Source organism: Sinocyclocheilus grahami, unplaced genomic scaffold (assembly GCF_001515645.1).
Source record: "Sinocyclocheilus grahami isolate Dianchi unplaced genomic scaffold, SAMN03320097.WGS_v1.1 scaffold32.1, whole genome shotgun sequence".
Classification (NCBI taxonomy): Eukaryota; Metazoa; Chordata; class Actinopteri; order Cypriniformes; family Cyprinidae; genus Sinocyclocheilus; species Sinocyclocheilus grahami.
Genome location: NW_015505211.1, coordinates 972,382 through 998,449, shown reverse-complemented (window position 1 = coordinate 998,449; position 26,068 = coordinate 972,382). Strand labels below are relative to the sequence as shown.

General features: G+C 36.1%; 1 protein-coding gene across 1 annotated transcript in view; it reads left to right on the top strand.

Annotated features, from left to right (window-relative positions):
- LOC107578484 (clathrin heavy chain 1-like) overlaps positions 1-26,068 on the top strand; it is a 39,833-nt gene that overhangs the window by 10,031 nt on the left and 3,734 nt on the right. The window contains exons 2-24 of the mRNA XM_016264439.1: positions 572-779; positions 1,130-1,132; positions 5,693-5,961; positions 6,288-6,449; positions 6,801-6,914; positions 7,355-7,528; positions 12,660-12,857; positions 13,060-13,260; positions 14,279-14,431; positions 14,551-14,673; positions 14,851-14,988; positions 15,072-15,236; positions 15,321-15,501; positions 16,735-16,898; positions 18,354-18,422; positions 19,639-19,692; positions 20,531-20,676; positions 20,844-21,027; positions 21,139-21,331; positions 21,431-21,588; positions 24,690-24,962; positions 25,047-25,214; positions 25,476-25,625. Coding sequence (XP_016119925.1) covers positions 572-779; positions 1,130-1,132; positions 5,693-5,961; positions 6,288-6,449; positions 6,801-6,914; positions 7,355-7,528; positions 12,660-12,857; positions 13,060-13,260; positions 14,279-14,431; positions 14,551-14,673; positions 14,851-14,988; positions 15,072-15,236; positions 15,321-15,501; positions 16,735-16,898; positions 18,354-18,422; positions 19,639-19,692; positions 20,531-20,676; positions 20,844-21,027; positions 21,139-21,331; positions 21,431-21,588; positions 24,690-24,962; positions 25,047-25,214; positions 25,476-25,625 — 3,648 coding nt within the window. The remainder of the gene's footprint in view (positions 1-571; positions 780-1,129; positions 1,133-5,692; positions 5,962-6,287; positions 6,450-6,800; positions 6,915-7,354; positions 7,529-12,659; positions 12,858-13,059; positions 13,261-14,278; positions 14,432-14,550; positions 14,674-14,850; positions 14,989-15,071; positions 15,237-15,320; positions 15,502-16,734; positions 16,899-18,353; positions 18,423-19,638; positions 19,693-20,530; positions 20,677-20,843; positions 21,028-21,138; positions 21,332-21,430; positions 21,589-24,689; positions 24,963-25,046; positions 25,215-25,475; positions 25,626-26,068) is intronic.

Sequence of the window (26,068 nt, the reverse complement as noted above, 5' to 3'; positions counted from 1 at the left end):
ATGATTGCTAATTGTCTGTGATTCTGGAACAAAGCTCTCAGTACACAGTCTTGTTTAAAAATGAAGTCTTTCTTGTATCTGTTCTTTGTGTGTCCCTGAGATAAATTCCTTCAAGGCCTTTTCAGACAGCAAAGTCATGTGCTTGGCTCACTGGGGTGGGGAAAGAGAGGTTTTGCTGGTTCTGTGGCTTTTTTTTATTTTTTATTACTGTTATTGAAATGCTAATCTTATTGTAAGAGACACTCCTACTGCTTAAATTTTGTTATAACAAAAGCACCTTTACATTGGAACTAAGTTCTTTGCTGTTACTGTTAGGTCTGGTTGTGTCCCTTGTAAATTATGTTTCGGATCCATTTTAATCTGTAGTGTGGATCATCTAGTCATTGATTCTTCTTAAGCTCAATTCTTAGAAACGTTCACAGGGTCAAAGAGAAACCTGATATCATTTAGAAAACATTCCCCCTTTGTGAAGTTTTAAGATGAGATTTAAGATTTGTGAAGATTTAAATTTAATTGGTATATAATACATTAATTAAAATTAAAGCAAATAAAACTTGTCTCTTTTTCCTAGCTCCAAAATTTGGGGATCAACCCAGCCAACATCGGGTTCAGCACCCTGACGATGGAGTCTGATAAGTTCATCTGTATCCGGGAGAAGGTTGGAGAACAGGCACAGGTGGTGATCATCGACATGGCGGACCCAAACACCCCCATCCGCAGGCCCATCTCTGCAGATAGCGCTATCATGAACCCTGCAAGCAAAGTCATCGCACTTAAAGGTAGGATATATAAATGATTAGTTCCAGGGATGCTCTTATTAACCTAATTGTAATGACTACTGAATTTTTAGCTCAACTGAATTATAGGATTGATCCAATCCATTGTTGTTTAATCTAGAAATTAAGTGAGTTGTTTTCTTAGCTTCATTCATTCACCCAGAGTTAGTTTTTAGTTTAAGTTATACTAGACCAATTTCTGTAGCAAATGTTTTTTTGCATTTTCCTAATTTTAGGCTACATCTTAGCTTACAGTAACATGATATGTTGTGTATTTTCTGTCATGCAGCCATAATTGCTTTGTCTTTTTGTTTTGTTTCCTTTTTTGTTGCTGCTTTCTCATGTGTATGCAGACGGTGAGTTAACATTTTGGTACAATGATTTGTGAAAGTTATAATCCTGTTTCTAAAATGAACATTATGTAGAGTTGATTGGCCTCATTGCTTAACCTTGTGTAGGTGTTTCTAGAGCCTCCACTTCAAGGCAAAATATTTAATAAATAATACTTTAGGCTACACATACACATTGTTCCTGTCTGTTTGGCAAATAATTATTTGTATATTTATGTACTTATAACTAAAAAATCTAAATATTTTCTGATCTTGATTTTAGTGAATGTGTTATGAGAACAACGGCTGTTTAAAAATCAACAGTATTGCTGTTGTAAATATAGGAGAGGTGTGCCTCAAGGTTCGGACTTAGGCCCCATGCAAATTCAAGCCATAATAGGCAATGTAAAGCAAACATGTCCTGGCATCTCTCTGATATTGTTTACATAGATAAAGACTGTTTAGCCAACAATGTACCACATAATTAACCCACTTTGGCTAAACAGGATTTAACTTTCACTAAATTTATAATTGAATGTTCACATCATGTTGATTTCTGTATACATAAGTTTCTCTTTCTGGGGTTTGAAATATTGTTGGGCATACATTTGCTTTTCTCTTTGTTTAATTTTAATTGTTATCATTTAAAATGCTTGCCATATTGAGTCCTTTTCCCCACCCTCCCTATGTAATCTTAACATCAAGCATCTCCATATAAATTTCAAGACCATGTGAATGAACCTGGGTAAAGGTAGCCTCATAGATTTATGGTTATTGTGGTAGTTCATAGTCCATTAGGTTTTTTTTCACTATGCAGCTTGTGTTTAGGTAGCAGCTCTGTGACTAACACTGTATCAGTGTCTTAGTTGATGTTGGAATTAATATGCTTTTACAATAAGCTCAGTGCCCGTGTAGAGTTGAAAGATTTGTCATGCTGTACAGAAGGCTATTTTATTGTCATCTCTCCAATTCTTAGCTTATTAATTGTAATTGCTATGTTAAACGATATTAATGGGTGGCAGGGCTCCAGACTGCGCCTAAAACTGTCACATTTGCGACCAAAAATATTAATTTGCGACTTCAAGTTTTTGTTGAGTTCGCCACTGGTGACTATATAAATTTACATGTTATGATTTAAAAACGTGCATGTAATGCCTTTTTTCCTGATTGTTTTGCGATCACATCATTTATGTTGACGTAATAAACTGAGATGATGCACACCAAAGTTTTAGTGGAAAAACAGTCCTCATCTCTGCCGAACACCAGCACTGACAGCACACCTTCTAATGAAAAAGCAGCTCCAATTGTGGCAGCATGAGAGAGATCGAAAATGATGGAGACGTGCAAAGTAAAAGTGCAGAAAAGTAGTGTCTATTTCATGCACAACTTGAACAAACTACAACAGGTAAAGCTGTCAGCTGTGTGGACATTAGCAATATTGTAACAATTCTCATTTATAATCGATACTAATATGGCTTCTTGTTATCAAGATCTTTAGTCTATATGTCACGTTTTGTTAATGCGTGAACTTCATATTATTTGTAACGCACTTGCTGTCTAGTAATCACAGTAAGCTTTGTGCTCTGTTGCCTTTTAATAAACAAACAGCATCAGCTTTAAAATTCTGCCAAATTCATAACGAAATTCAAACAATAAATACCGTTTTACTCCTTAATGCGGCATGAGCGATCGCTTTAGCGCCTCAGTTCAAGCAGCATGTGAACACATCATTCTTTCTCTTTATTGCAGTAGTACGAAATAAACTTCAAAAGGTACTGTATATTATAAGATAGCCTACAGTAAAACTTACTGAAATGTCTCAAGCAATCGCTCATTCAGTTCAAACTGCGGAAAACTTGTAAAGCATGTAAACAATGCCACGTAACAATCGTTAACCTCAGAATAACCATTCGGCATCCATAAGCTCATTAGTCAGCTAGAAAAATAACTATAAAGAGGAGCATTTTGCTGAATATACGCGCTATATGGAATATTCTTATTTTTACTTAACCTGTTGTCTACATGATAAGAGAATGCAAAGAGCTAAAAATAAAATTCAACACCTTCTATATAACTGCATGTTACTAATGAAGAAAAATAGACTGGATGTGTGCAAGACATATGACAACATTTATAGGATGCATTGAGGAGGAGCCCAAAATGCACTCAAAGGCCAAGTGATGCTGACATCGATATGGTCCATGATATTGGCACAGATTCTGTGTAATAAACAATTCTTTGTGACTATATATTTCTCAAGTTGGAAAAGATGTTTAGTTCCCATTTTAAGTGAACCTTAGTTCCCAGGACATCTACAAGTTGGATTAAAAGGCTGATAAAGACAAGAAAAGATGAGACATAAACACATAACAGTATGACTGAAATGTTAAAGTGTTAAAAAAATATATAAAACACATTTATTCTGTGGCACTTAAAATAATATTTTGGCGGCTAATTTTGTTTCTTGTAGGGAGTAAATGGCTCCTTAATTGATTTTTTTTTTTTTTTTTTGTCTGGAGTCCTAGGTGACAAGGAATAATAAATCAAATTTTCTGATTGAACAAAGTTTATTTGTAACATCAAACAAGTTTGCTTTGCCTTTTCCATAGAGAAAAAAAGAGCAGTAAATGGCTTGCATTGGAGAGCCAGAACAGTCACTGTCGCAGTTTAAAATTAGATTAGCCTTTAATCGATTGCTTGTTTGTGGCTAAAGACCATTTTATTAGCTTATTTTGGGTTCACAATATACTGTATGAACCAGCACATTTCTTGAGCAGTATTTTAACCTGATGTAATCTTGACTTGCTCGATGCTGCAGTTGGCCTTTGTTCACACTGCATATAAACACATATGAACCAATTAATTAAAGTCTTAAGTTAGAGCTTGGTTGGAATGGCACTCTATATTAAGTTAGATGCATGAAAGCAGGATTTTAACTCTCTCTTATTATGTTGAGAGAGTCTTGAATGTGGATTCATATACCTTCTGTCGATGCATATAAACTAAATTCTGACCTCTGCATTAATCAGCTTCACAACAGCCTGCAATCTCAGACTAGTTCTACTAAGAATTTAAAGTCGGCATGAAATGAAAATTCACCCAATCTATGTTCCAAATGCATGTTATTGGTCTTAGTGTGAATGATTCATGCATGTATATGTTTTTTTTTTTTTTTGTAACCTTGATCAGAGGTTTTTCTGTGAAAACTGCAGACTTACCTCTGACAAATGTAGCACTTTTCCAATCATTGGCCACTTAAACCTGTCCTTTCAAACTGGCATTCAGATCTTCCTCCATTTTTAAGCGTAACGGCCACATCTCACAATCCAATCAACAACCGACGAGTAGAACCTGTCCTTGCCCTAAATTTTTTCCCTTTTTTCGATAATCTGTGTCTCCCAGATGTGTATCATAATACGGAAGAAACAATCTGTCACTACTTCCGTTTCATCACGACTTCAATAATGTCAGCACACAGAAAGCAAGCTGTTTTGAAGTCAAGATGAGCTCAAAAATTGACATTTTAATTTCTTAATACTCTTGTTTTTGTGATTTATGTACGTTTTATTAAAAAACTAAAATAAATCAAGTTTCTAAGTGTCTGAATAAAATATAATAACTTGCTTTATCTCTGAAACATCTTTAAATTTCTACTGATGTCTACATTGCAGAGACTGGGGAAACAACCAATCGCCAATATTTAGGCATTATATCGGACGGCTGTTGTACATGAACATCTTAAAATCTTGCCAATAATTTATGCAATAGTTTTTTTTTGTTTTGTTTTTTAAGAAGTATTTTTTGGCATTTTATGCCTTTTATGTAGATAGCACAGTAGGAAGCGAAGTGGAAGACAGAGAGGGGGATGGCAAAAGGTCTGTGAGCCGGGACTCTAACTCGGGACGCCCGAAGCGCAATGGCGCTACATATCGGCACGCTGCTTACGTGGCTATTGGCGCCGACTTTATGCAATAATTCAACATTGATTTTTGTTATTGTGAACGTTACTAAAATAATAGCAAATAATGATCGAATTGGGGGGAAAATCTATAACTTTTGAGTGAACTTGACTTTCAGCCTCCACATCCTGGTCAAATGGTCTCCTCGAAAGCTGGTTCTAAAACCATGTTGGGAAAGTAAAAGCGGGTGCATTTCATGTTGACTTTAGAAACCTTTATATTATACTGTCCTTGTCTTAATTGTATTGAATTGATTCACAAAGTTCCGAATAATGCGATGGAATTTATTCAGGTGAGTTGCCGCCAAGTTTTCCTTTCCCATAACACGCATTATTCGCAAGTCAATGTCCAGTAAGCCTTGTGCTAAGATGAAATCAGTCTTTGGTGTTTAATTTCAGCTGTCTAAATTGTGTTCCTTTCACAATTGATCTCTAAACTCGCTTTTTGATTGCTTTGCTTCATTTGTCTTAACTGCTGAATGAGCTGTCAAGGTGGGCTTGCCTGATGCACTTCCAGCCATGACTGACAATATTTCTACCCTGATGTCTTTGTAATCTAATTAAATTGTTTTATGGGTGTAAATGTAAAATGTTTTCTTCATGGTGTTTCTCCTCTTTATTCCTCCCAGCTGCCAAAACCCTGCAGATCTTTAACATCGAGATGAAGAGTAAGATGAAAGCCCACACCATGACTGATGATGTCACTTTCTGGAAGTGGATCTCTCTTAACAGTCTTGCCCTGGTGACGGATAATGCAGTCTATCATTGGAGCATGGAGGGAGACTCTCAGCCAGTCAAAGTGTTTGACAGACATTCCAGCCTGGCAGGCTGTCAAATCATCAACTACCGCACCGATGCCAAGCAAAAGTGGCTGCTGCTCATTGGCATTTCTGCTCAGGTGTCATAAGCATTTTAAATAATCATTCTGGGGTTTTGGTCTAGAATTATACACACCTATTGCTCTTGTTCTAGACACACATGTGCTTAAGTTGAGATATTGTTTTGTTAATTTCTTGATTTCATTTTAATTAATCATTTCTTTATTTTCATTTTTTTCTTTAACTTATTAACTTTATTATTAATTATATATGTATTATTATTAGTTGTAGTAGTATTTTATTTCCTTAAGTCTTTATCTGTCTTTCTTTTAGTCAAATGAATCGTATGCAGCCCATCAATTGGGCGTTTTTCCAAATCTCTCAAGTATTATGTTTCTTGTTACAGCAAAACAGAGTTGTTGGTGCCATGCAGCTATACTCAGTTGACCGGAAGGTGTCACAACCTATCGAGGGTCACGCTGCTGCCTTTGGCCAGTTCAAAATGGAGGGAAATGCAGAAGAATCCACTCTCTTCTGTTTCGCTGTGCGAGGTCAGGCAGGAGGAAAGGTGTGTTTCCAGATGGTTTTTAATCACATTTAATTGCATTAACTAGAAACATTTTATTCAGCAAAGAGGCGTAAACTGCCAGTATTCCTAACACAGTTGTCTAAATAAGAGAGGAAGTGGTCTGGAAAGTTTTTTTTTGGGTGGTAACTACAGTTTTTGAGGAAGAGGTCATGTTGCTTGCTAGTTTTAGTTTCAGAGGTATATGTTAATAATATTATTAAACAACGTTATCTTTTTTAAATTATTCTCCAGAGCTGATTATTGATGATCACTTAATTTGTCACTTATACTTGCATTATTTTGTGTGTATTACTTCACAACATGAAATTAACAAAATAATTCATTATTTAGCTTCACATTATTGAAGTGGGGACACCACCGACCGGAAACCAGCCATTCATAAAGAAAGCTGTGGATGTGTTCTTCCCTCCAGAAGCACAGAATGACTTCCCCGTTGCCATGCAGGTATGTGGATTCTTGGACTTTTTTTCCAGTGAAAGAGACATTACTTTGTTTCTTCCTTCCTCCTTTACTGGTTGTCCCATCTTTTTCAAATAAATGCTGCTCTTTTGAATTTAATTTTCATCAAAGAATCCTGAAAAAAAATCTGCATATTAGAATGATTTCTGAAGGACCATGTGACAGGCATTATGACTGCTGAGTATTCAGCTTTGCTATCAGGAATAAATTACACTATAAAATATATTCAAAGATAATTTTTTAATAGTACTGATACAATATTAAGTTTTTACTGTATTTTTGATTGAATAAATGCAGCCTTTTAAGCATAAGAGAATTCTTTTAAACAAACAAAAACAAAAAATCTTACCAACTCCAATGTTTTGAACATTAATGTAAATTCATCCAGATTTGAACTGACCACCAACAAATTTCTTGTCACACAGATCAGCTCCAAACAGGACGTTGTATTTCTCGTCACTAAATACGGTTACATTCATCTGTATGACCTGGAGACAGGCACCTGCATCTACATGAACAGAATCAGCGGGGAGACCATTTTTGTGACGGCACCCCACGAAGCCACATCTGGAATCATCGGCGTGAACAGGAAAGGACAGGTACATGCTGAACATTAAATTCAGATTAACCCAAGTGGTATAGATGACATGTGAATTAAACTGAGCAATGATAAAAGTGCCACAATGTTTACAATTTCCAGGGAAATCAACCCTCAAATGGCTTACTTATAGTTGTCTCTACACATTAAGCTGGGTTAGGAGGAAATATATTAACTCTGTAAAAAGAAATTACACGCTCCAGTTGTAATGAGTGGCAATATTTCCATTTTTAGCAGCTGTGTCACTTTGATCCTGCACCACGGGGCTCTATATGTGTGTGTTTGGTCAACTCTTTGCTCTGTCAGAGGGAATATAAGGAGGACACAACACAACTCAGCTGATTACCCCAGAGGCAGAATATTTAATACTCTCCTCTTACTGAGACATGGAAACCACCCATCCTCCCTCTGCACAGTTAATCTTTTTTTCATTTCCTCTTAGCTTAGCTTGAAGCATCTCTCATCCTGAAATTTTCACTTGAACTTGGAGATCAAGACCACCATAGTCAATAGAAGCATCATGATGCATAGATAATGTCAAAACGGGATACATTTCTGCTGGATCTCAGAATATTATAAATAAACAGGTGTTCAGTAACTCCGGTGAGTTGACATTCCTGTCTGCCAGCTCTCTCTGTTCACAATGCTCCATTATGAGCTTGTTAATGGATCCCGCGAGTGTGTAAATAATTTTCCAGTCATGCCAGAGAAAGTCTTAAATTATTCAGCGGGTGACAGAAAGCCAATCCAATCTGTGTCATGCTGAACCTGAAGAGCATTATTACCTTAGTCAATAATACAGAACCTCCGCCTGGGTCAACCAACAATGCCATGCACAACAGCACAAAGGAGTTAATGCAATGATCGTCTGTAGGGTTATGTGTGTTTTAGCTTACAGTTGTAACTATTTTCTAGAGTGTTATGTAATTGGGTTACAATAAGTTTGTCTGTTATTTTACATGTTGGTCGTAAGATCTAATATATTATGGATGGATTGGTATTTTAATAAATTTCATGTCTGAATATGATTTATGTAAGTCTAGGTAAAGGAAAAGGAATGCAGATCTCTCTTCCTGTATCTGTTTCCCCTGCTCGTACTGGCATTCTCCATCTTCCTGTCCTCTGCGCCAGTCAGCACTGGTGTGTGATGAAAAGTCAGTTTCTAACCAGCTGCGTCTGCACTCGTGAGCGCAGTGACCTTCACTGAAAATAGCTGAGGAGAATGCAAGAGGGAGACGGACTGAGAGAGGAAAAAAAGTGGCAGTTATCATGTGATCTTGCCATGGGAGGCATTGACTGGTGTCCTAAATCCTTTCATGTTAACACAGGCAGAACCTGACCGCCAATCACAGTGTGCGCAGGCAGAATGCATCATCAGCTTCTGTGACATCACACTTTGCCCTCCCTTTTTTCTTTAATCAGGCCTACTATACTACTGTAACATAACTCTCAATAAGTTAAATGTCTGGTCTGTTAGTACTTCAGGCCTTAGACAGCTCATACGGACTGGGAAAAAAAAAAGATTTGATGTAATAGTACCACTACACATTGTTTTATGTTAACCTATATAAATTACACATACCTGTTTTGTTCCTGTATTATGGCAAAATAAAATTTGGCATAATAAACAAATAAATAGATAAAAATTATTAACAATGTTTATTTACTGTGCCAAAAAGCAGATGCACATTATTATTATTAATAACTAATAATTAGTAATACACTACTAATAATTAGTAATATTAATTAATTTAACCGTTTATTAATTTTTAATAAAGTATCTATTTGTTAATAGTTAATCTTTTTATAGTAATATAATAATAATAATAATAATACAATTAAAATTTGTTTCTGCATTTGAACAATAAACAAATACCTATACATAACATAAGCAATTCATTACAGATAAAACTGTTAAATTATTAACAATAATAATTTGTATTATTATAGTTGTTGTTGTTGTCATGGTTAATAGCAATATCCAAATTATTTAGAAATAATTTTTGTACACTTTTTAATCTGAATGGTTGCATTATTTTTATTTTATTATTTGAGAATGAATGGAAATTCTATAAATATAATAAATATATATTAAATATTATATAGAATTATTTATTATTTAACATTTTATAAATATATATATATATATATTCTTTTGTTTTTATTTTTATTTTTTTTTTATGAAACTGATATATTTTCCAATTGATAACAGAGATGTGCTATGTGCAGATGTTTGTTTTGTTTGGGGTCCTCATCAGGAGTGACTCAGGAGTGATTATTACTATCATCATCTCCTCAGACCTTGGGCTTTTATTGACGTCAATGCAGCATTCTTCCCCCGTGGAGCACTGCAGCTTCTGTCTGTCTATCTCTCTCTCGCACACACACACACACACACACACACGCACACACAAATGTAATCTCTGATTCACTTGCCCTCTCCTTTTCTTTCTCTCTCACTACCTCTTTGTGGAGGAAAGCTGGTAGACACAATGAGCTGCTCTATTTTTACTCCTCTCTTTAGTGTCTCTGTCTCGCTCCATCTCTGGGCACGCTGACCCATATTGTTGGGGGTGGGATGGGCAGGTTTAAGCGCAGAGTGATATTCATCCGTGCAGAATAACACCTGTGACTTTGATATGCTGATGCCAATCTAGAACACACAGTAGTGTACAAACACTTACGACATGCACTTATAGCAGAGATTTAAAAAATTGACAGTGCGATCTTGTCCACCTGGTTGGTCACAAGCAGTTAAAATAGTCTCAGACTGGGGGAAAATTTCTTAATCTTGGTTGTTTATAATAAACTGGCCTCACTTGTCTAGTCTAATCCGTGTTCACACAAGTTAGGCGTCATAAATCTGTTTTATTGGTTTGTGGAGGTCAATGTTTTAACCTAGTAGCTGAAGAAGCCCTTCCATGCTTCACTATGTACTGTACCTCCAGAGAAATATTGCAGAACATTGTGCTTTGATGGGCTTTTGGCGGCCTCAACTTGTGTCTCTTGGCCAAACATCTACAATAATAATGTCAAACTTTAAGCATCTCTCAAACAACCTCTTGGCTTGTCACTAATTCCTAGAGATCTTATTAGTAGCAGTGTTTTATTGGAAATAAAGATACAAGATGTTTGGTCAAAGCAATGACATCTTGGTTGAAAGGGGACACCTTTCACGTCTCACTGCACTCTTGCATCTGATCGTGTTGCATACTAGAGACGAGCATTAGTATACACCTTAGCCTCAGTGTGAGGAGGTCAGCTGATATGAGGTGTTACGTTTTCTCATTAAGGGTCATTGATATTATATAACAGATCACTTTTGCTGTGTGTGTGATGGATTTTCCAGCTGCTTTTATGCAGGTAAAAGTGACCAAGGGAACTTCCTGTTTGCTCCTCCTTCCTGTGAAGATGCTAAATTACATTAAATCTCTGTTGAAAAAATTTGAGAAAAGAAGACATTTAAAACATTGAGCAATGAGAACATTTTACTATTATTATTAGTAGTAGTAATATTAGTATCTATATTAACAAATAGAAAAATTATTAACAACAATAATAGTAATGATAAAAAAAAATAACAGTAAGAGATGACTTTTTTTCTTCAGTACAACAGTAAAGAAGATTTTTTAGGTGAAACCGTTGTCCTTGGCAGTTCATTAATGTTCATTTTGTCAGCTATTTTTTTTATTTAGTCTTAGTCCTGTTTCAAATGTAACTTTTAGTTTTTATCGTATTTAGTCAACTTGTCCTGTTTTAATTTTAGTCCAGTTTTAGTTGACTAAGGCCCAGTTTCACAAACGGGGCTTAGCTGAAGCCAGGACTAGACCTTAGTTAAATTAAGATATTTAAGCAACTTTTACAAAAATGCATTAGAAGAAAACATTACTGGTGTGCATCTTGACACAGAACAATGACACTGACATATTTTAAAATATGTCAGAGCAAGATATTTTCAGTTGAGACAGCTCAAACATGCATTTTAGTCTGGGACTAGCTTAAGCCTTGTCTGTGAAACCGGGGGTAAATGTCTGAGCATTTTAGTCTAAAAAATTGCGTTTTAGTCAGTGAAAACTTATTTACTTTTACTTATTTATTTGACCTCATCTAGTGTACAAATTTATAACAAGATATAAATTAGAGGCTAATTAAACACCAAAGACTTTAGATATACACTCGCTCTGTCTACGTTATGAAAAGTAACAAAAACCTACTCTCAAATATTATAACAGAGAAATTCCTAATAGTAATTCCAATAATTCCAAATTGCATTAATTTTTCTCTTTTAAAACAACAGCAAAAAGACTTATTGCCGCACAATAAGCCGAGTTTGTAACAGTAACGTTACAATCAGCAACCACTATTGCAAACAATACAGTCGAGATCCATGACAGAACACAGACTGGCTGAATGACACTTTCATTTAAATTAAACAGAATACCTCAAATGGAGATCGCTCAACTCCAGCTTACTTGTACAGTACTGAATGTCGGTGTTTTCAGATCATGGTGCCTACGCAGAGAGCGCGCGTGAGAATGGTTGCCAGATTGCATAAAGCAAAAAGCCGGGTAGAGTACGTATTCGATTAACAGAAAAGCTCTGATTGGGGGATTTGGGCATGCTCACGACTGTCTGTTGCACAAACTTCCTGTCACATAATAACACATGTGTGGGCGCATACTCGCATGTCAGCTGACGCTATTAGTTTACAATGGAGAGTGAAGACTCGTGTGCAGACCTTCACCAGCAGTACCAACATCTAAAGCTCACAATGTAAAAGTTATAATCACTGATGATTTCAATGTGAAAGATGATGACATGGAATTTTATGCACATCCCTACTTGTTTGAACCAGAACACTCCGACCAAGAACACACGTGAGCTTACGCTGTTTGTTTACAACCGAGAGTGAGGACATTTCTCAGTATGTTCAATTCAAAAAGCTTACATGTGTTAGAGTTGTGTGCATTCTCCTTTCTTTTTTTTGATCTGGTTCTCTGTATGTAATAGAAATGTGCTCTGAAAGATTAAATGCCTCACCTTGTCTGACCTTCCTGTACGTCGGTCTGAAGGTAAATTACTAATTGCAAACACAAATTTATCACTCCATTGTTTATGTGTTTGTTTTGTAGGTGTTGTCAGTGTGTGTTGAGGAGGAGAACATCATCCAGTACATCACCAATGTGCTGCAGAATCCAGACCTGGCTTTACGGATGGCAGTCCGAAATAATCTGGCAGGAGCCGAGGAGCTGTTTGCCCGCAAGTTTAACAACCTCTTTGCCGCAGGAAACTACTCGGAAGCAGCTAAAGTGGCCGCTAATGCTCCAAAGGTGATTAGGGCTGAATATTCTTGTAATATGATGTATAATAATAACATAATATTAGAAATTAAATTAAATAGAATAATTAATTATAGTTAATTGAAATAAGGCACTTTTTGTCATAATTGTATTATATACTATTAAACATTTTATCATTATTATATAATACTTCTCTTCACTTCCAATTATCTTCACTTCTTGTTTATCTCAGGGTATCCTGCGCACTCCTGACACCATCCGCCGGTTCCAGGGCGTCCCGGCCCAGCCCGGCCAGACATCCCCACTTCTGCAGTATTTTGGGATCCTACTGGACCAGGGCCAGCTCAACAAGTTTGAGTCTCTGGAGCTGTGCAGACCCGTTCTTCAGCAGGGCCGCAAACAACTTCTGGAGAAATGGCTGAAGGAGGACAAGGTATGTGGAGGAGGTCGCAGGGGAGATGGTTATCTCCACTCACGCCCACAAGAGCCTCTTCCTCTGTACGCATGTGTGTGTATTTGAGCGAGAGGCTCAGGGAACAGGGTGTGCTCTTCACATGTGTTTTTTTTTTTCACAAACAGAACGAATGCCTCCATATTTTTGAGACAAAGAAGGGGTCTGTGTGAGAACGACTGTGTTTGTGTGTGAATATGTATGTCTGTTATCTAAGATGTTTGCTTTAGATATGATGTCATGTGTTTGTTATGTGGGGCGAGGGGTGTTTGGGTTTTTTCCTTCTAAAGCACAGAGGAAAGTCTTGGGTTTCATTCCAGTCTGTTTTTTACAATATGCATTTAAAAAAACTGAAATAAAATGTTCTTTCTCATAGTCTCAACAAGTTACATCTCTCGACTTGGTTTATTGATTGAACTGACATGATTTGTTGTTTCACAACCATGATTTATTTAGAGAGTTGAGGACCATGATGCTATGCTCAGTCCTGAAATACTCTGAACGGAAAAAATACTCACAGAGCACTATGCCAAATAAAGTTTTCCTTGTATTAATTTCAACCTTAAAATTGGACCCTCCTTCACAACCATTCAAAACATTTGGTGTCAGGTGCATTAAATTGACCAGAAATGACAGTAAAAAAAACTTTCATAATGTTACAAATGATTTATATTTGAAATAAATGCTTTTGAACTATCTATTCATATTCATCAAATAATCCTGAAAAAATCACTGTATCCAGTGCTCCAACACAACTGCTTTTTATCTTTGTTGATGATGATGATACTAATAATAATAAATGTTATTTGAGCACCAAATCAGTATATTAGAATGATTTCTGAAAGATCATGTGACACTGAAGACTGGAATGGTGACATGTTTTTTGTGAATCATTTTGTCAAAAAGAACCGGCTCTTAAGAATCAAATGTCTTTTGAATTCACACAGCATTCTTATACTGTATTTAACCTTAATTGTGAATTACTGTTGTTTCTCTTCAGCTTGAATGCTCCGAGGAGTTGGGCGACTTGGTGAAGTCTGTGGACCCCACTCTTGCTCTTAGTGTCTACCTGAGGGCCAACGTACCCAACAAAGTCATTCAGTGTTTCGCAGAAACCGGCCAGTTCCCCAAGATTGTCCTGTATGCCAAAAAGGTATGATGACTGATCAGTCAATTTTAAGGTTAAAAAGATTTGAAATGAATTAAAATAGACATATGGACTCCAATAAAACGAGTTTGAAAACATTCTCATACTTCATTTGGTGTTTATAGGTGGGCTACACTCCAGACTGGATCTTCCTGCTGAGGAACGTGATGCGGATCAGTCCTGATCAGGGTCTGCAGTTTGCTCAGATGCTCGTTCAGGATGAGGAACCGCTGGCTGACATCACACAGGTCAGGAACAGAGGAGGAGAGGAGATGAAAGGGGAGTGGGAGATTGAGAAGAAAGGAATAAAAGGAGCAGAGTTTGAAATAATTTAGAGAGAAACCATGTGACCCAGAGGCTGTTTGTTAAGAATCATTTAATGAGCTCAGAAAGACGTTCACTGAAAAAGTGTGTTTTTCTCCCAGATCGTTGATGTGTTTATGGAGTATAACCTGGTCCAGCAGTGCACGTCCTTCCTTTTAGATGCTCTGAAAAACAACCGCCCATCAGAAGGTCCACTGCAGACCCGTCTGCTGGAGATGAACCTGATGCATGCACCACAGGTACACAATGCACACCGAAACGCATCTAGATACACTTATTGTCATTGTGTTAGACTGTTTTCAAGCAAAACGGTCTCTTGCAGGTTGCAGATGCCATCCTAGGAAATCAGATGTTCACTAACTACGATCGTGCTCACATTGCCCAGCTGTGTGAGAAGGCAGGGCTTCTGCAGAGAGCTTTAGAGCACTATACCGACCTGTACGACATCAAACGAGCTGTCGTACACACGCACCTGCTCAACCCAGAGGTACCCAACAAGTTCTTGATTTATCATACTGAATTGAAGTCTGGCCTTCTTTTTCATGCTTTTTTACACCGTTAATGTCTGCAGTGGCTGGTGAACTACTTTGGCGCTCTGTCAGTGGAGGACTCTCTGGAGTGTCTGAGAGCCATGCTTTCTGCTAACATCAGGCAGAACCTTCAGATCTGTGTCCAGGTGGCTTCCAAGTATCATGAGCAGCTGAGTACCCAGTCCCTAACTGAGCTTTTCGAGTCTTTCAAGAGTTTTGAGGGTAAGAACTAGATTCTTCATGATTTACTAACCTGGTGTCACTGGAAAATTCAACCACTTTGACATGGGCTCCCATGGTCTTGAACAACCTGGAAATATCAGGAAATATTAAAACTTTATTTTTTTAGAAAAGAAAAGGCTACTTTTGTGTTTTCATTAAATGTATTTTCTTTTTAAAAAAATTTTTCTTTGTATTTTTAGCCGTTGTAATTAATGCTCTTTGCTTTAAGTGCTAGACTGTTTGAAAAGATAATACGCTTTCTGAAAATTTATGTAAATTTCACATTTTCATTCCCTTTTAAAGCATGAACACTCAAAAGGATGTATTTGCCCATTGTGCCATTGTTTTTTTTAAGGTCAACAGCAGAAGTTATTTAAGACAGCATGGCAGGTTAAAAACAAATCCAATTTTTTTTAAACTTATTTTGAAGTTTCATCTAGCTAATTTTGAATGCAATAAAGTGTCTTGTTTTTTTGAGTCTGTTTTAACTGATTTAACAAACTGATCAACAAATTGGTTAGCTTACCCAATAAGCTTATCCAATAATCACAAACATCTGAAAGTTCATAAAGTACATTCAAAAACAATAAGACTTAATTGGACATTTTTCTTGCATTTGAATCCCACCTAGAGTATACGTTGGTCATGTTTCATCTGATATATCTGGCAGGCCTAACAATTCTGTTGGCAGACACTGCTAGAAAATCACTCTTGAGTATATTTGAACTTGTATGTAAACACTCGTGGTCACTCTGCTGGGTGCCTTTCATAGTGCAGACACAATGTGACTGGTATCTTGGCCATTTAATGACTCTGTTCTGCGTGTGGAGCAGCATGTAGCCTTCCGTTCTGGGCTAAGTAGGACAAAAGATTTGGCAATCAGAGCAGGCAGTGCACGGGGCCTGCGGCCACCCACAATCCCTCAGGCTTTTCACATGACAGCAAGAGTGCTTTTGACAAGAAGCAACATTTTAATGGAAATGCAATGCTCATGCAAATGTAGCGGCCTGAATTGGTCATTTAAAGGGTTTGTGCACCCTGTCATCATTCACTCACCCTCATGTCATCCCAAACCATTCGACTTTCCTCTGTGGAACATAAAATATTTTAAAAGGACAAAAAATCCCATTAAAGTCTCATTAAAGTACAAAATGTCTAGATCAAATGGTAACTGCGATCAGACGTCTGTCTAATAACAGTCAAGCGTCATTTATTGTTCTGTGCTGGATGCAGGTCTGTTCTACTTCCTTGGCTCGATTGTGAACTTCAGCCAGGACTCAGAGGTGCATTTCAAATACATCCAGGCCGCATGCAAGACGGGCCAAATCAAAGAGGTGGAGCGGATCTGTCGGGAAAGCAACTGCTATGACCCTGAACATGTCAAGAACTTTCTCAAGGTACTGCCAAGACTCTGTCAGTGAAACCCCTCAAAATGATCCATAGCTGACCACAAAAAGCACATTATATTCTCTAGTTTCTCATCTGTTAAAACTCTTAACACATTACATTTCCTGTTTTGTTCTTTTCTACTGATCTGTCTTTTATCATTTACATACAAGCCGTTTGCAATTTCAGATGCAAGTGTATAAAATTGTAACAGATTTTTTTAATGGATATGTCTGTTTGATCCTTGTCATTTTGATAAAGGAATATTCTGGGTTTAATGCAAGTTCTGTTATCTCTATTAACACAATCTGTGGCAATTGTCAATGTCAGTTACCACCAAAAAAAAAAAATATATATATATATATATATATATATACAGTTTAAAATACAACACAAATTGTGGTAACAGTAAGTAAATACTGTTAAAATAAATATTACATTTGCATCGTTTTAAAAACAAGCCACAAGATTTAAACCTTTATAATGATCACAAATTAATCTTAAGATTAGTGCATGAAATAATTTTAACTCCTCTTTACTGGTTTTATTTTAAGTATTTTAATCTTTTTATAATTATTATTATTATTATTTATTTATTCATTATTATACAGACAAGGTTAATAAACGATTCCATCAAAATAGTCTCATGCTAAAATGTAAAAAGGCTTAATTGCAATCACACATAAAATCACTTACTAACCTTGTGTGTGTTAAGTTAATTCAATATTTCAACTTTGTTTGATGACAAAATGGCCACAGAAATTACGTCAGAAATGCATAACCAGAAATTCATCTACTTTGAAAAGTCTAGTCTAAGTCAAAAGAATGATTTGGAAAACTCTCCAGCTCAAATAAAAAAGTTTTTACTAAATAATTCAATAAAGTGCTTCAACAAAAATACCAGTTTCAGATCTCTGCTTCTAAAACCCCCAGAACCCTGACCTGGTTTACATCCAATGGAAGTGTTTTACTGTTGATGTGAAAATAATAATAATAAAACAAAAAAGTTTAATAAAATATAAAAAAATTTAAAACAAGATAAAAAAGGATGTTTAAATTATTTTCATGTGGTAATCAACATCGTTACAAATGCTATTGAAAGAGCTTGATTTATATTGATTCCGTACATTTGTTTTAGTGTCAATGACATTGAATAAACATGCGTACTGTACAATAAAAAGGAACATTTAATATCTTGGAACTTTGGGGGGAAATCCAATACAGTTTGTATTCTCTTTTTATTAACAAATGATCCCTATTTAGATCAGGCAGCCATGTGCCAGTAGTTTTCTAGTTTTAGGGAGTTGATCTCACTCTTTTATCCTCATGGTGGCTGTTGTTATCTCCTGTGCTTTACCCTGTACTTATGGGATGCTCAGGACTTGAATCAGGTAAATTAACCCTAAGTACTACAAGATTACTTTACTTTATTCCCTTTTCTTTTGTCATCCCTTCTTTTCTCCTAGTGGTCATTTGAAGGATTAATACTGGGATTGGTGTGTGCGATGCACATACAGGGAGGTTTCAAAAAGCATTGACTGCTGGGAACAACCCTCTCTTGGCCTGAACTTGAAATGGTAGCGAGTGACCGGGCTGAGATTGAGTTTGTGGTTTTGTGGTACTGTGTTGATGTGTGTTTGGCTGTGGTTGATTTGTGGTGACCATGTTCTGCAGAAATGGAAGCCTCGGTTCTTTTTCAGAATCTATTCCACCAGAGTCAGACCTTATAAAGTTGACTGCACAGTTGGACTCTGCCAGCTTCAGAGGGTGGATCCAGAAAACCCAGTTTTGTGGAATGATTTTGTGACTTGCTCAAATTTAATATAGCGTTGTTCAAGGCTTCACTGCAAATGTTCAGCCTCTGTAAATATCTGTAGACACGCTTAATGTGTTGAAGGTTGTGGAGGTCAATTGTGGCGTTCCTGTGGAGTGAATTGTACAATCCCAGTTCATTAATCCTATATGTGTTGTAAACTGCACTGTGTGGCAAAAGAGTAGTTAAATGTTTTAGCCAGCAGGGGGAGCAATACTGTCACCTCAAAGTTTGACATGATTCAAGCCTTGTTTTCAGTTAGAGACCTTCTTTTAACCACTAACTACACAATTCTTCAAAAAACATATTTTGTGGACTACTCCGTTATCTTCGAATCCTGTTTATAACATTCTCAATTTGTCATGTTTGATTTTTTTTCTTATTATTTTAAAATTGTATTTTTTATTATCTTTAAATTGTGAATTATTTGGTAAGTGTTTATAGAACTTGTTTTTTTATTGCTTTGATATTTATTTTTTAAAATATAAATTACTTGGTAGGCTTTTGTAGAACTAGTTTGTATTGCTGTAATATTTCCTTTTTTAATTACCATTTACTCTGCAGCTTTTATAGAAATAGTTTTTTATTGCTTTAATATTTACTTTTTTAAATGATGAACTACTTAGTAGATTTTTGTAGAACTAATAATTTTCAGTGATTTAGTTATTGTATTTATTTTTAACAAATACAGTGAGATCTGTTTCACAAACTTAAATCTTTTTAAGTTTTGTCTTCCAGTTTTGAAATTATGTAAAATTAAGTCTTATACTGAATAATTAATGCAATGTTTTGCGTTAAAATTAATTTTAGAAGTCACATTAAAAATCGCCTGGAGTCTTTTGCAGATTTGACTGTATTACTGAACATGCTTTCTGTATGTCTGACATCTGACATTATCTTCTAATTTCTTCGTCGTCTGACTGACAGGAAGCTAAACTCACCGACCAGTGCTTTTGGAGACCAACCCCTACAGGAGGCCCCTTATTGACCAGGTACACATATATATGGGTGTTACAGTCATCTCTCACGATATGTAAACATGGATCATACAGGAATTGAAAGTGCATGATTGTTATTTTTAATTAATTTCACATTAATATAGGGTGAAATAGTCTATTTTAAATAGATGAATGTTACTGAATAGATGAATAGATGTATGCATTGAATTTATAATTGCCATTCAAGAATCTGAGGTGAGCTTGTTGCAGTACATTCTGGGATCCCTAATCTGATGAATATCTGAGCATAATTATTCTACCTTCTGTTTTAAACAGTCTTTACTTTGGAAAGTATTCCTGTGATCCCTTAAAATTCTCCCTATAGTCTCACTAGGCTTTGTAACAGACTATTGTTTATAGTTTATGGTCAGGAAGATTTTTTTTTTTTTTGAAGAAATTAGTACTTTTATTCAACAATGATGCATTAATTCATCAAAAGAGACAGTAAAGACATTTATAATTTTACAAAAGATTTATATTTCAAATAATTTGTGCTTTTGAACTTTCTATTCATCAAAGCATCCTGAAAAAAAAATGTATCATGGTTTCAACAAAAATATTAAGCAGCACAACTGTTTTCAACATTGATAATAATAATGTTTCTTGGAGCACCAAACCAGAATATTAGAATGATTTCTGAAGGAACATGCGACACTGAAGACAACTTTTTTAAAAATTCAGCTTTGCCATTGCAGGAATAAATTACATTTTAAAATAAATATTGTAAACATTTTAAACTCAAGCTATAAGTAATATATGTCTTAAAATCTCTGATTCTCTTTTGACCTTCCTGTATGGTTTTTGAATATCAAGTTGTTTTTTGTGTCTTTAGGTGGTGCAGACAGCCCTGTCAGAGACTCAGGACCCAGAGGAGGTGTCGGTCACAGTGAAGGCCTTCATGACTGCTGACCTGCCCAATGAACTCATTGAGCTCCTGGAAAAGATCGTCCTGGACAGCTCAGTGTTTAGTGAACACAGGTGCATAAGCCCAAAAATATTCCAACCTATGAACATTTGGAACAGGCCATTTTTGTGTGTTTTCTGACTTTTACAGACATAAAATTCCTGGCCCGAACAGTCCTGTGCAACCTTTTAATGCAATTTAATAAAGTTTAATCTAAGTCCAATCTTCGTCCTGTTCCTAGAAACCTGCAGAACCTGCTCATCCTAACAGCCATCAAAGCAGACCGCACCCGCGTCATGGAATACATCAACCGCCTGGACAATTACGATGCCCCAGACATTGCCAACATCGCCATCAGCAGCGAGCTGTTCGAGGAGGCCTTTGCTATCTTCAGGAAGTTTGATGTCAACACCTCTGCAGTGCAGGTATATAGTTGAGCCACACTTTCAGTATCCTTCACTTTCAAGTTAAGGCTTCCTGAAGTGATTTATTGAATAGCAGACAAGGAAAGAGCTGATGTTTCCTGGCCTCCTCAGGTTCTGATTGAGCACATCAGTAATCTGGACCGGGCGTATGAGTTTGCAGAGCGCTGTAATGAACCTGCAGTGTGGAGTCAGCTGGCTAAGGCTCAGCTGCAAAAGGGTCTCGTCAAAGAGTCCATTGACTCCTACATCAAGGCTGATGACCCCTCGGCTTACATGGAGGTGGTTGAGGTTTCTTCCCAGAGTGGTACGTCCTCTTCTCTTCTAGTACTAAATAGATTAATTTAATATATTTAAGGAAATTTTTTTTCTGATTCTGTATTCACAACTATATTTCCTGTCTCAGGTAACTGGGAGGACTTGGTGAAGTTTCTGCAGATGGCCAGAAAGAAGGCCAGAGAGTCATACGTGGAGACAGAGCTGATCTTCGCACTGGCCAAAACCAATCGTCTTGCTGAACTGGAGGAGTTTATAAATGGACCAAATAATGCACACATCCAGCAGGTAATGCACAATTACTTTTTATGAATTCCTTAGTAATTTTTTGTGCTTTTGTCATTTTTATTACTCTGTGTGTATGTATATATGAAGAGTTTGGTTCCAAAACGCTATAAATCCGTTTTGATTAATTTGAGTAAAAATGTGTTTTCTTTACCAAGAAAGTGTCAAGATGAAAAACACTATTTTCTGTTTCAAACATTCACATAGCATCTTTAGGTTATAATAACATTAAAAATTCAAATCCAGATTTTGATTTTCAAACATTTATTATAAAATGTTATAATTTTTTCCCAAAATGCAATAAATCCATGACATGTTTTTTTTTCCCAAATGCAATAAATCCATTGAATCAATATACAGTGCACAGCATAAATGAGTACACCCCCTCTGATTAAATATACAATATGTATTTTCTTAATGATCACTAATATAATTCATAGAAAGATGGCAAAATTGAAATGTATTAAACATATTCTTAATAAAAACAGAGAAATACATGCCATTAATATCTGTAAAATAAAAAACTTAGCCAATTTTTGTTTAAATGAAGGATTGCAGAACTGAGTACAACCTAGATTTAATTCAACCAAATGCCCTGGTCTTTAATGGGGAGTGTTGCTCAGCTCGTCTCTACAGAATCTCTCACAGCAGCTCAAGAGTGTTAAGATAGGATTTTCAACTCAGGAGAATGAATATCTTTGTTGTCATGTTAAAAAAATGCCCAACAATTCAGGGAATGAGAAGAGGGTAGCATCTTCAGTTTCAAGTTTTTGTATTACATCACATAGTGGTGTGTGAATTCATGACAGCATTGATGTACAGGAAGTACAACTCCCTCACACCTTCAGCACTCATACATACCTATAGAAGAGCTTTACTACCACTGAATGCCACTGTGGGAACCAGGCACTTCTCTCTGTACTCCTCCTCTAGCAACACCAGAATATTTTGGATGCTGTTAGATCCGAAATGATTGAATTGGTCTCATGAGACCAGAGTATGGATTCCCAGAAGTCTATATTTTGTAAATGTGGGCCTTGGAAAAAGCTTTGTTTGTGCTTTGGCTACAGTCGGTAGTTCTGGTGTGGATGAACCATGCATGTCACTTCTGCATGCTGCATCTTACTCTGTAAGATAAAGTGTCACTCTTTTTACAGCTTTTGCCGACTCTGAGACACGTTCACAGTGTTTCTCCTGCTCTTTTTCTAGCAAAAACTCACTCATTACTAAATGAAAGCTTAAAGTGAAAACCTGATTATTTCAGGGGCTTTTTCACAAGTCCATTGTTTTTCAATTTCTGTTACTTTGGCTATATTTTCACACTTAAAACAATAATTTGGTATTCCTCTTGTACCATTGTCTTCTATTATGCTAAGAAATAAATCTCCTGACAGTTCTCTCTCAAGTGGTTTCATTGTTGTCAGCATTAAGTCTGAGTATGATTCAGTGGGTCATAAAACACTTAATTATTAAGAAATTACTTACCTTTAACAGTTTTGGTTCAACACACTTGCCTTAACCTTACACCAGATTTGGGTTTTTTTAATCATTTTTTTTCTGACAGTTCTCTCTCAAGTGGTTTCATTGTTGTCAGCATTAAGTCTGAGTATGATTCAGTGGGTCATAAAACACTTAATTATTAAGAAATTACCTTTAACAGTTTTGGTTCAACACACTTGCCTTAACCTTACACCAGATTTGGTTTTTTTTAATCATTTTTTTAATTTAGTAACTTTCGGGAGGGTGTACTCATTTTTGCAACACAACATTTCATCACTTTGATAAGAAAATGGTATTTTCATGAATAATTTTAACATTCTTCTTTGGTAACTGATCAAGCAGACTTGCTGGAATATTATTTCTCTAAAAAACATTCTAAGCAAAGAGTAATTGCTGAATTTAAGTTTCAGAGGGGGTGTACTCATTTATGCTGTGCACTGTAAAAGTTATTTTTCATATTGAAAATACACAAAATGGTTAATCCACATATGACAGCCTCTGAACTTGGTCAATACTAATCTTATATACAGGCACTGGACTAAAAATACATTAAATCAGTCATCGCTGTAATTAATTAATTACAGCAATAAAAGAAAATTTCATCATGAACAAGAACATGAACAACAATATCACATTAGACCACAGAAATTCCAAAATGACATTTCCCTTACATTCAACTTCCAAAAGTGCATTCATCTTTGCCATGTTACATTCATTTAGTTGACTAGTGCTATACACCGTATTAACAAAAACATTAATGGCATTAATAAAAACACTTACACTGACAAGCTACGTAATATCACGTTCATAATCGAATGCGACTCATCTGCGATTATGAACTCGATATAGCAGTGATCTACGGCTCTGTGTATCCATCTTAAAGCACGTGATGGAGATTTACTATTAATCACAGAACCGGCTTTACTGACGAGATGCGCATGACAATCACATGTGATTTATCGTGCAGCCCTAAGTTTGTTTGTTGATCACAAAGTACAAAGTAGATGAGGAAAACTAGGATGCCGGGTGTATTCAAAGCATTGCCATTACTGTCTAGAGTGCGTGGAATGGTGCGCTGTGATTGGTTGAGCGGATATATCGCATTCTGCAGAGAAGGGAGACTGGCGTTTGTCACAGTTTGGAAAAAAAGGGATAAAACATGACAGAATAACTCGCCGGATATCGCATTTTGCGTAAAATTAAAAATGTACTTTTCAATGCCGACCAGATACAATACCGTTTTTGGCGGAAACTCACTTTTTTTTTTTTTAAATGGCGTTTATCATGTTTTGGAACCAAACTCTTCATTCATATATATATATATATATATAAATCATCAAAATGAATGATTCAGTCATTTTAGTACATCAACCTAAATTTTTTCAGTTGCCATGGCAGCATTTCTCATTTTTATTCAAATTAAAAAACAATTATTGTAATATTTATATTGTATTTTATTTTATTTTAGCTTTATTTTTAATTATCAAAAACATATTCTAATAGTTTTAGTTTTACTTAACAGTAGCAACACTGGTTATTAAGAGTACTTTAGTATATAAGAAGAACAAATATATTATATAACACTGCTTTATTATTGGCCACAGGTTGGAGATCGCTGCTATGACGAGAAGATGTACGAGGCTGCCAAACTTCTGTACAATAATGTCTCCAACTTCGGCCGCTTGGCTTCTACCCTGGTCCACTTGGGCGAGTATCAAGCCGCCGTGGACGGTGCCCGCAAGGCTAACAGCACTCGCACATGGAAGGAGGTGTGCTTTGCTTGTGTGGATGGAAAGGAGTTCAGATTGGCTCAGATGTGTGGCCTTCACATTGTGGTTCATGCCGATGAACTAGAAGAGCTCATCAACTATTACCAGGCAAGTTGTGATCCTCCAAGAAAATTCTGCAACCAACAGATAAAAATGAAATTGAATTATAATGTTATAAAATGCTCTCTATAGGACCGTGGCTATTTTGAGGAGCTGATCACCATGCTGGAGGCGGCGTTAGGGTTGGAGCGTGCTCACATGGGCATGTTCACAGAGCTGGCCATCCTCTACTCTAAATTCAAACCACAGAAGATGAGGGAACACCTGGAACTCTTCTGGTCCAGAGTCAACATCCCAAAGGTACACAGCACTACTAAAGATGATTGTTATTTCAGATGATGGTTTGTAACACTCCTCTTTTTTTTAAGTGTCCTTTGCTCAGTTCTGTTTAACAGCAGGAGTTCATTGATTTCATCATCCCCCTCCAGCTATAATTTAATTCAACATGTAATCTGATATTCTCCTAAGGGACGATCTTAGTATCATCATCTGCAATGCACAGATGTTACAAAGTCTGTCTCCTTCGCTTCTTAAGTTCTTTTCTTTTTCTTTCTCTTTCAGGTCCTGAGGGCTGCAGAGCAGGCTCACCTGTGGGGAGAGCTTGTTTTCCTCTATGACAAGTATGAAGAATATGACAACGCCATCATCACCATGATGAGCCATCCCACAGATGCCTGGAAAGAGGGACAGTTCAAGGACATCATCACCAAGGTAAAGTTCAACTGCTTTTCCTGTGTAGATAAATACACTTCCAATTAACTTTTTTGAGTTTAAACTCAGATGACTTTTTACAGTGTTGCTATTGTTTCCTAAAACTATAACAATCAGTGTTTGCTAACAGAAATAAAGTAAAAAAAATATATAAACATGATCTAAACAATTTCTAAATATCTATTTATTTGTCCATTTGAAAGTGACTTGTTAACATTTACATATTGTCAATTATATAATTATTATTCATTATAATTATAGGTTTATATTAAAATTATCCATTTTACACACACACACACACCCCTATATCTATATGTCTATATATATATATATATACAGTATATTACTATAAGTATAATTATTAAATATTAGTATAACAAAAAATCATAAGACATAATAATAATAATATAATAATGATCAATATAATTATTAATTATTATTAT